Below are 11889 nucleotides of genomic sequence, written 5' to 3'. Positions count from 1 at the left end.
ATTGTCCTGTACAAAGCATGATTGATGCTGCCTGAGCATGTGCAGTGTGCCCAATACATATGGCAGCTTATCTCTGTAATAAAGGTTCATTAATTCTGTGGTAATGAAAGAAGCATAATCCCATTCAAAAGATAAACTGTTGAAAATTGATCATCCAAAGGTGAACCCAATTGAAGAAACGCGATGCGAGCCCAATCTAAAAGTATGAAGGACTTTTTTTTATTGCATGATTAGTCACTTGTAAAGTTGCAACTTGTAAAGCATTCAGCACAGTTAAGAATAATTCTAACACTGAACATATTTTCAGTGTGACACTTGGCATTGTTTTTGCTTGCACAAATGCTCAATATCCGCTGGCACACTTGATGTGGCAATGCAGAGTATTCCAGATAGGCGTCCATCTGTCAAAAGTGATCTTGATTTAGTTTTTATGCTCTTCAATCTTGAGAAAAGCTGTTCACAGCAATACGTGCTGCCAAAAAGTGCAATGAACCGAAGTGCATGATTAGACAGATTTGGGAAAGAGTCCCATGTAATGTATTTACTATAAAATGTATGTAGGGTATGTTCAGAAAAGGCTCTCTTCAGGTCACCATTACTTTGCATGTCAATTAATTCCATTTGAAACATGTCAGGAGCATTGGTGACATTAGTACCAAACGGATCTGCAAAAATCTTCAGCTCATCACTGTGCTCCCTGAAATCTGAAAATCGGTTTTTAAATTCATTCAAAAGATTCCAAACCAGTGCCGAATACTTGTCATGGTTGATGCTGTGAGCAGATCTGGTCATCAGTACTGTGAAATGAGTAGCATTTTTTTCATTCAGCTGTTTCTGAAACAATTCCAGCTTATGAACAAAGGATTGGATGTGCTCATACAGCTTGTTCACAAACTGTTCCTTCCCTTGCAGTTTTATATTCAGGTCTGAAAGATATTTTGTTATGTCAACAAGGAATGCCAAGTCATTCAACCAGCTCGCATCTTCCAAGAAGGTGACATCTTTCCCTTTGTTCGTCATGAATGTTTTAATTTCATTAAGCAGTGACCAGAATCTGGATAGTGTGGCTCCCCTGCTAAGCCAACAAACTTGGCAAAAGTAGATCACATCATCATGGTCTGCTCCCATCTCCGCAAGAAATGCTTGGAACTGTCTATGGTTGAGCCCTTTTGCCCTTATGAAATTCACTGTAGAAACAACCTTTTCCATCACATGCGTCATCTCCAAGGCCTTTGCGCACAGTTGTTCCTGGTGAATGATGCAGTGGTGCGTGATGACATTCCGGGGAACTGACTTTGCCATTAAACTGACAAATCCATTGTGTTTGCCGATCATAGCAGGGGCCCCATCAGTTGTCAGACCACAGAGTTTGTCCTCTGGCAGATTGAATTTCAACAAGACACGTTTCACTTCATTGAAAATGTCTTGTCCTGTTGTTTTGCCTTTCATTGAACATAGGTCAAGTAGCTCCTCAACAATTTGGAATTCTTTGGTCACTCCTCGTACAAAGATTGCCAGTTGGGCGGTATCACTCACATCTGTGCTTTCATCCACCCCCAAGCTGTAAAACTGGCAGGCACCCAATCTTTTCGTCAGTGAGTCTGCAATGTTTGATGATAGGTCACCTACTCGTCTAGCAATTGTCTGATGTGAGAGACTGATTTTCTCCACCATTGCTTGTTTGTCAGGGAATGCCACAGATGTCCATATTCCCAAGCAATCTTTGACAAATTCTCCATCGGACAATGGTTTCCCTCTCCTCGCTATGGCCTCGGATATCAAGTAATTTATCTTGGTTGCTGCCTCAGAGTTCTGTCTGCCAGCTTTGAAGAACGACTGTTGCCCGATCAGGGCCTGCTTCAGCGAGTTCGCCCGATCAATCCTAATCTGGCCAATCAGGTTGTCAAATTCAGTGGCATGTTTTGTGGTATAATGCCGCTTGACATTGTTTTCCTTGTAGACAGCTACTTTTTCCTGGCAAATGAGACACAAGATGTTCCCCTTTTTTTCACACACAAAGAAATCCTTGGCCCAACTATCCTTGAAAACACGACATTCAGCATCAATCTTTCTTTTCTTCTGATTCGCCATCTATTGAGAGTTGGGTAGGTTTTAGTCACATGAAAGCTATGTTGTCACAGGCCCATTACAATAAAATCAATTCAAACTTACTTGTATTGCTAAGTAATAATGTTGTGGTTTCAATATAGGCAGAACATTGGGCCACACTGTATGGCATGATTAAAAAAGCCTCACTCATACTATTGTCCCACAAATCTATAACAATGCCTGTAGAGAAGCAGTGTTTGGCATGTGATATACAAGTCAGTGGGGGTGGGTGCGGACACATGCTGTGGCACCCTTGTGATGCTACTTAAATATGAATTAATGCAAAGGAATGCTCTTATTCTCATGTGGCAGGCAGCCAGAGGGAGATAAAACACTAAAATGCCTCTGAAAAAATAGTAATTGCTCTGTCAGCTTTGTTCTAACGCAGATAAACTCAGAGAACAACATGTTTTATTTGTTACGGCGTGCTAGTTGCCAGAGTCTTCCAGTTTTGTAGTACTGCAAATTAAAGGCAAGGCTATTAACCAGTACACATAATGTCATTGTATAAGTGGGAAGACGCAATTTCTTTCACAATGCTTTTTTCCCAAAATATATATGACCATGACCAAAGCCCATGACCCCTACTTTTGCCTTTGGCCCACTCTTTGCCCCTCCTAAATTTGAATCCTGATGACACCATTAGATTGACCAACTATGGCGGCTCCTGAGGAGCAGGGGGCAAAATTAGTGAGCTGCAACTAGATCCATTTCAGCCTATATGTCTGCCACCATAGGTGACTGGTCCAGGGGGCAACATAGGCAGTAACAGTCCACCGCCACGGCCCAGAAATAAAATAACTCGGGTCCACGTACCCCACAAACATTGAACACATTTCCTACAAGAATGGATCACGATATGTATCATTAATATCATTGTGTATAGATCCATATTGTCAAATTACTATGAGTGGAAGCAGACGTCCAAGGGCATTTAATCAAAAGGGAAACACTGCACAGCGAAAGGAAACAAAAACAAGTTCCGGAAGATACACAGGCTGCTAGTAGGCTTCTGTACACCTGTCATCTCCCTGAGGCGCTGCATGTGTCTGTTTCTGAGGGCCTGCTCTCTGGCACTGGGTGGTACAATGTCCACCTTTGTGCAGTCCATGAACCAATTACTCAAGACTACCATATCATGGAAATTACCAATTACACCCACTGATTTGGTATGTGAACATTGCATGATTTGATCACTATCCTTGATGATGCCCAGAAGGTGCATGATGGTGCCATAATGCACGTTCCATCAAGGTGTCCCACATCACGATAACGGAGCAATGGAAAACGGCGGATAGCATTGGCAGATAGTCTTGGAAGCAAGGCCACGCAGAGCAACAGAGGTTTAAATCCGAGATCCGCACTTAGAAACCGAACTCAGGTATTACATTTAGCTTATAAAAAAACAATTAAATAAAATGCTACCATATGGAAATATGTCAGGTTGAATTGGACATGTTGGCTCAAGATTGTCCCAACTCACAAAACACATGTGACACTAAGTTGAACACTGCAACTACAAGAGTGAATATTTATCCCAATTCATATATGTTTGGGGACTTAAGGCTTCACCCTAAGGTACCCTGGCTAGTCCAGACATGGACATGGCCCAACCAAAATTGCGGAAATAAATAAATTAATCGAGTCCACGGACCCGACAAACATTGAATAAATTAATAAATAAACTGGGCAGTGGCCCGTTACTGCCTCTGGTGCCCCCTTACAGGGGGCACCAGAGGCAGTCACAGTGCTCCGCTGCCATAGCCCGCATTATTTATTAATTTATTCAATGTTTGTCGGGTCTGTGGACCCAATTAATTTATTTATTTCCGCAATGTTGGCCCAACCAACATTGCGGAAATAAATCAATTAATCGGGTCCATGGACCCGACAAACATTGAATAAATTAATAAATAAACTGGCCCGTGGCCTGTGCCTCTGGTGCCCCCCTACGGGGGGCACCACAGGCAGTAACAGTCCCCCACCACTGCACGTAATTCGGGTCCAAGGACCCGACAAACATTGTGCTGCCTAAAATGCACTGGGCCTGTAACTGCCTCTGGTGCCCCCTGTAAGGGGGCACCAGAGGCAGTCACAGTGCTCCGTTGCCACGGCCCACATTATTTATTAATTTAGTCAATGTTTGTCGGGTCCGTGGACCCGATTAATTAATTTATTTCCGCAATGTTGAGCCCAACCAACATTGCGGAAATAAATAAATTAATCGGGTCCACGGACCCGACAAATGTTTAACAAATAAATAAATAAACTGGGCTGTCGCGTACCCAAAAAAAAAATAAAAAAGAAAACTGAAAGAAAACTTACCAGGCCTCGCTTGGTCACTGTAATGCTGGGCTGGGCTGGGCTGGGCTGGGCTTGGCTGGGCTGGGCAGGAAAAGAAGTGTGAAGGTGGTGCCGGCACGGTATACCTTACCTTCACTCCGCCCATAAACATGACGTATGTGATTTCCATTGGCTGAGAAACAGCCAATGGAAATACTGTGACCATGCAAGGTTTTCTTTTTTTTTAATATGACCTACCTTGCATGGCAACAGTATTTCCATTGGCTGTTTCTCAGCCAATGGAAATCACAACCCATGCCGGCTTGTTTGTTTGTATTTCCTTTGTTTGTTTGTTCAGCCTCGCGGGCCACATGAAATGGCTCGGAGGGCCGCATTGTGGCCCGCGGGCCGTAGGTTGGACAACCTTGCCTTACATGATACCCAAGAAGTTTTTTGTTAAGCTGCACAGTATGTGCAGGGAATTTGTGTGGCATGGCACCCGGAACAGAGTTGCATTATGGAAGCTGCAGAACCTCTATGAGAAAGGCGGTATTAAACTGCCTAATTTTGAGGCTTACTATGTAGCGGCGCAACTGCAATATGTGGCTAAGTGGCTCTCTGATGAGGAGACCCCTGAACACAGGTTGTTCGGGAGGAACTGTTCTCCTTTTTACTTGCGGGAAATGATCTGGGTGGCTGGCTCGGATATAAGGGAGTGCCCTAGAATGCTGTTGTTGGGGAGGAACATGTGGCGCCGAGCCTGGCGGATGATGGGGGACCCTTCCCGTGTGTTCCACAGATACCGTTGGTCGCACTGGCAAAGGGGGACAGGCAACTGAGGGTGATCATTAGGACCTATTGGGAATCAGTGGGACTAGTCACTCTGGGAGACATTTGGCAGGACGGGGCTATTATGGAGTTGAGGGAACTTAGGGAAGCGTTGAGATTGCACGTAGGCCAATATGTCACTTATCATAGGGTAGTACAGGAGATTCGGAGTAGGTGGCCCGAAACTAGTTTGGCAGAGGAGCCGGATGCTACTGTTGGGGGGATATATGATATATCGGAGGGTGGGCATGAGGTTTCTAGATTGTACGAGATGTTGATGACTAAGATTGGGAAGGACCTGGTGCATTTGAGATCAGAATGGGAAACAGAGATGGGAGCCCCGATGGAAGATGGGATGTGGGAACGGGCTTTGGGATATCATAAGAAGGTGTTGAGAAATGCCTGGCTCAAACAGCTACAGCTATACATAACGCACAGGGCATACATGACCCCTTGGAGAATATCTAAGTTCAGGAATGTTGGGCGCCAGGCGTGCCCTAAGTGTGACGAGGAGAATGTAGACATGATACACATGTTCTGGGCATGCCCGGTAATAGAATGTTACTGGGGTGAAGTGGCACAGAAACTAGCGGGGAAGGGGGTCACGCTCATAATAGACTCGGCCTGGGCCTGCTTGCTGGGAGGGTATCCCAGGGCGCGGAAACTTAAACATGTTGGGAAATTGAAAGATTTGGCATATGTGCTCGCAAAACGAAGGATTGCCATGGAATGGAAGGAGTGTCATAAGCTGCGAGTGGAGGTCTGGTGGAGGGACTTACAAAAATGGGCGGAGGCTGAAACAGCAGTGTGGCAAGAGGCTAGTAACACGGGGGGGATGAAGAAATGGGCTCCCTCATGGCATGGAAACTGTTGATAGCTGAAATGTTTGGAGCAGTATCGGCCCCAGCCGAATCTGAGGGCAGCGACGCCCTGACACACGGAACAGATACTGAATGTGAAGAACAAACAGGCTCATAAGGGGGGGGAGTGCAGTGTTTACATTGTTAAATGTGTTTAATTGTGTTGTGTTGTATTGTTGTTTGGTTTGAATAAAATAATGTAAAAAAAAATACAATGTTGCTTATCACCTGTATTTCCCATCCACCGGCACCCTATGGGGGAGTGGAGTGTTCAACCCACGGTGGCTGTCTTTGAATTGGTAGTGTGGGGTTCATCCTCTTCCCCACACTTGTATTTGTGTAATCTATAGCTGAAGGTGACATCTTGCTTAGATTTTGTGTTCCCTTTGTTGTAGGTGCAGGTGTGTTTTTGAAGTCTAACCACTTGTAAGTAAGCAGTGAGCTGGTCCTTTGCATTTCTGTGAGTGTTAGCAAATTAGTACTCCTTTTATTTAGCGTGCTGAGAGTACATCGCATTACAGAGGGCTTCCACAGTTTCTGAGCAGAGTCTGGAACTTTTGCGTAATTGTGTGGTCTTGGTCTGTGGCATTCAATACTACTTATCTACTAGTTTCCATACTTTGAGAAGCAACCATACTTATTGTTTCAGTCTTTATCTGTTCTTTTGGCAGTAAAGAATCTGCTTCCGAGGATGAGCAGGCAGTTGTATGGTAAGTGAGTTTTCAGTTGAGGCTGGTTCCACCTCCTCATCTGATGAGGAAGAGAATGAAAGAGTACATGCACCTCTTTTGACACTTCCCACACACAGGTTACCTGCAAGGTTGAGAGAACATGCAGGACATGCAAGGAATGTGCCATATCATGACATGGCTGATGAGTTGGACTGGGTGCCTCCAGCAATGGCTCAACCTGTTGTGCCACCTTTCACTAGCATATTGGGGAGCGCAAAGAATACAGATGTTTTCAGCCTATTGGCTTTTTCAACCTTTCTGTGGATGATGGGTTCATTTCAGATGTGGGTGAGTAAACCAATTTGTATGCTGAACAGTTCTTGAGGTCATGGGGTCCCACTCTCAAACCCCATTCCAGAGCACAATCTTGGGTTCCAACTACCAATATGGAGATGAGAAAATGTTGGGGTCGGACTCTGCTCATAGGAATATCGCTGAAGCCGTCTATCTCAATGTTCTGGTCTACTGAAGCAGTATTTACAGCCCTTTTTTTCCAGCAACAATAAGTAGATATTGTTTCCAAGCACTGCAACGTATGTTGCATTTCAATGACAACTCGGCAGCATTACCCAGGACTGACCCAAATTGTGATAGGCTATTCAAAATTCAACCATTTCTGAAGCACTTTCCTCAGCGAATTTTGGAGTTGTATGTTCCTAGCCAGAACATATCCATTGATGAATCATTGGTATTGTTCAAAGGTTGGCTACTGTGCAAGAGTTATATTCCGAGCAAGAGAGCACAATATGGGATCAAGGTGTACCTGTTGTGCGAAGGTACCACTGGGTATGCCTACAACATGAGAGTCTACACTGGGGAAGACTCTAGCATAAACCCTACGGGCTGCCCAGACCATTTAGGGATAAGTGAGAAGATTGTTTGGGATCTTGCTACACCATTCCGCACTTAGAAACCTCTGGTTATTTATAACGTGCTTAATACCCAACCATATCATATCATATCATAGTTCCACAAGGGTCACCATTTGTATGTGGACAATTTATACACAGGAATACCACTCTTCAAGGAATTGTACAATGTGGGCCCACTGGAATGCGGTACAATCCGCAGTAACCACAAAGGCTTCCTCAGACAACCTGTGTGTAAGAAGCTGGACAAGGGAGCTTCTCCAGCATTGGATCTTTCATGGAGTCACATGCTGTAAAAATTCCCCATCGTCAGGCTGGGAAACCCCGGTTACTTTGACTTCCTATGGAAAAAATCTTGACACCTTGAGTGTCCCATCAACATCGTTCTGGGTGCTTTTGGTAACCGCCAAGGAGACCTTGAGTGTATTACTCCGCCCCAGGCAGCTTTACTCAGATTTCAACCATCTTCCGAGCTGTTGGGATTCCTCATGTTTCTCTCCTGAGAGAGAATTACATTTCTTCGAAAATTAACTTTTTCTTCAAACTTCACCATCCGGTGCAACCAACATCGAAACAAATTTAATTCCAGTTCGAACCGTGGGAGCTTCAGGACCTAAGAAGTCCTTATTTAGGCTGTGCAACACTTGCATCCTAAAAAAATGTTTATGAGAGGAAGAGGCACACAACATGTCTTTACTGCCTCTACCCAACCCATTCCACAGACAGCTGTGACATCTGCCAGGGTTTTTCGCAAAAGACCCTTAAGGACAGGAACCAACGCCTTATCTGCTGGCTCAATAAAGGCACCTATCTGGTGTCTGAGGTTGGCTCATCACCGAGTGGGAGAGCAACCACTCCCTCTGACAAGAGGTCACCGTCACAACAGAGGTCTAGATCTGAAGAGCCGGTGGCGAAGAAACAAAAGACAGGTGAGGCAAAATCATCCTCAGGGCACAATGAAGCCAAACACTCTTTCCCTGTAAAGAAACCACCAGCTAGTAGTGAACGGTCGCATACTGGGTCCAAACACTCTTCCAAGGGCCCGTTGATGAAATCTCCGTCGGACAAAACAGAGGGAGAAGGGCTCGCACCCATCGTCAAAATCTGCAGACCCATCCAGGAGATCTCCGTCGACGGACAAGCACAGAGCCAAATCGGCTATGAAATCCTCCTCGGTGTCATCATTGAAAATGTCTACATCGACGAATGGCAAAAAATACTACTCGTCGTCATCGAGACACCTGTCGATGTCCAAATAATTGTCGAAGTCTACCCCAACGACAGCACCATCAACGACGGCATCCACCACAACGACAACGGCATCTTCGCCAGGATCTATGGCTCATCTCCCGTCGACGACCACTTCGATGACAACCACTTCGATGACGACCACCACCTTGTCGATGACCAAAAAAGAAGTTGCCTGCAGAAAAGCCTATGTGCCCGCTACGACTGAGATTTCAGAAGGCAATATATTGTCCACTAAGGGTAATTTAAAAACCACGACGCAGCACAACCAGGCTCCACTGGGGATACCTTCTATGGAGTACCCAGATATCATGCCAGAAGACATTTTGCAGAATGAGATTACATCTGATTTTGAGCCTCACCATACGAATGTCCAGGTATCTTTGAATCCGATCCCGAAGAAGGAACTTCTGATCCTCCTACCCAAGCACCATCTAGAGAGGAAGACGCACCGCTAAAGATTCAGACACCTACTCTGCCTTCAGCACCTGCAGGAACAGGCGGTATGCGTACACAATACCCCCTTATAAACCTGCAATCCCTGCTTTCCCTGCAGGTCCTTACAACTCTGCAGTCTATGTTAGGACAGCTTGATGCCAGACTTCCGCTTCCTCAAGCTCAAACAATTCAGCCTGATGAAGAACCTCAAGTTAACCCTCAATGAAGGGATCCAACCTATCCCAGTAGAGACCAGGGCAGACTCCCTAGGATTTAAACACCTCCTAGACCTACACCTACATTCAGTCCACGTAGGAGAGAGCAAGAAGAGGGGGAATTGTTTGACACAGACGAGGACACTTGTCCAAGGGATACATGTTCCACCGCCTCCTCGTCTCTGCGGAGAGCCAACATGTGGGAAACGCAGATCCTGGCCAAGATGCGCAGGGTAGCCCAGCTCAACCTTCACCTCTGGATAACATTGGGGTGTTTCACTCCATGATGTCTAAGGCATGCCAGGAGTTTGGTCTAATTCCGGATAAGGAGAAGAAAGATTTGTTTCCTCTTCGACCATATGGGTAAATGCCGGAAGGCAGTCTTTTCCATACCACTTATGGATCATGTGTGGCAGGAGAGCTTCCGTACTATGAAGCATCCTTTTACAGAGCCTGCAGTTTAAGGTAGGCTGGCGAAGATGTTTAAGGCTCCAGATATTACACTGGAATTCCTCACCTCGCAACCTGCTTCAGAATCCGTTGTTTCAGCAGCAGAAAGCCGGAAGGCACGAACACAGCATAAGTGTGTCACTCCGCCAGACAACGAAAGCCGGCAAATGGATGCCTTTGGAAAAAAGGTTCTCACCATTGGAGCAACAATGGCGAAAGCAGCGAATGCCCTGGCAACAGTTGCTCGATATGATAGAGAGATGTGGCACTGCTTGGCTCCTTTATTGGAACACCTGCCGGAACAGCAGAGGAAAGAGGCGATGCTGCTGGTGCGAGAAGCGGCTGAAGCCTCAAGTCACAGCATCAACATCGCTGTAGACCTTGCTGAAACAGGTTTAAAGCAGATTGGCAATGGCTTAGTCCTTAGACGCCAAGCATGTCTACGTTGCACTGATTTTCATCAAGAAGTACAACACAAAGTCATTGATATGCCATGTGAAGAGGAAAATCTTTTTGGAGACAAAATTGATGAGGCCCTTAAAGCCATGAAGGGTGACTCGGACACGGCTATGTCTCCTACAGCCCTTCAGGGCAGGCGGTCCTTTTCGTACTTTCGAGGAGCATTAGGTGATGCAAGATTCTCAGAGACACCAAGAACTATGGTAGGCCCAGATATTACTCTTAGGGCTACAAGTGGAATTATCAATCCTCCCAGCGCAACAGAGAATACCATCAAGTGCACCGAAAGCACGGAGGTAGGCAAAATAAGACGCAGCAATGACTGCCTCATTGGAAGTCAGGTGGGGGGAAATGTGGTGTTTTACTTTGACGAGTGGCAAACAATAACGAACGACAGGTGGGTGCTAGATGCAATTCAGTACGCCCACTTGTTGGAGTTCAAGCACTCACAAATCCTGATACCTCCCACAAAGGTATCTCACCCGCACCATCAAATTTTACAGCACAAGATACGTCAAATGCTAAGAAAGTGAGCCATCGAAAGAGTTCCTCCCTCAGCAAGTGGAAAGGGAGTATACTCCAGGTACTTCGTCGTCAAAAAACCAGACGGGATGTGGCACCCTATTCTGGATCTAGGCAGAATAACAAGAACATCAAAAAACTAAAATTGAAAATGCTAACGCTCCAGCAAGTCATAAAAGCTGTTCAGCCCCAGGAATGCCTCGGACCTTAAATCTCAAGGATGCATACTTCCCCGTGCCAACACATCCAAGGCATTGAAAGTACATCAGATTCGTAGTCTGCAAAAGCCATTATCAATTTTGGGTACTGCCTTTCGGCCTGAAATCGGCACCCAGAAAATTCACGAAGTGCCTGGCACAGGTAGCAGCCTTCCTCCGAAAACAGGGCGGACACGTCTACCTGTACTTGGACGATTGGCTAGTTCGACGTTCAACGTATCGACAAGCCTTGTCTTCTCTCAACCAAACAGAAACGCTGCTCCAACAATTGGGCTTTACAATAAATTATACAAAATCCTGTGCAGTTCCCTGAAGGAGTTTGGTTTTCCTGGGCGCTCAATTCCTTACAGGCCAGAGTATGTTTATTTATTTACTTCTATAGCACTGAAAAGCCGCTGTCATCAGGGCGCTTACATGAACACAGCATTAACAAACATAGTAACAGGACACAAGCAACTAGAGCCCTAAATACATCGGCCTAAGGTCCAGAGAGCTGGTAAGTTTAGCTGAAGAGGTACATCTGTTTTTCTGAAAAGGTTCCAATCAGAAGTCCCTCTAATGGACAGTGTAAGGGAGGTCCAGAAAGCTGGAGTTGTTTAGTCAGACATTCGGCGGAAAGAATCAAAAGATTGATAACACTAGCAAACTCATTCACGCCC

General features: G+C 45.5%; 1 protein-coding gene across 1 annotated transcript; it reads right to left on the bottom strand.

The window, feature by feature from the left end:
- Positions 1 to 303: 303 nt before the first annotated feature.
- LOC138471846 (general transcription factor II-I repeat domain-containing protein 2A-like) lies at positions 304 to 2091 on the bottom strand. Its single transcript, XM_069609691.1, has one exon. The coding sequence runs from the start codon at positions 2089 to 2091 to the stop codon at positions 304 to 306; it is 1788 nt and encodes a 595-aa protein (XP_069465792.1).
- Positions 2092 to 11889: the final 9798 nt, after the last annotated feature.

This window comes from Ambystoma mexicanum, chromosome 8, assembly GCF_040938575.1.
Source record: "Ambystoma mexicanum isolate Mex_15411 chromosome 8, UKY_AmexF1_1, whole genome shotgun sequence".
In the NCBI taxonomy this organism is placed as follows: Eukaryota; Metazoa; Chordata; class Amphibia; order Caudata; family Ambystomatidae; genus Ambystoma; species Ambystoma mexicanum.
This window is presented reverse-complemented; position numbering and strand designations above follow the sequence as displayed.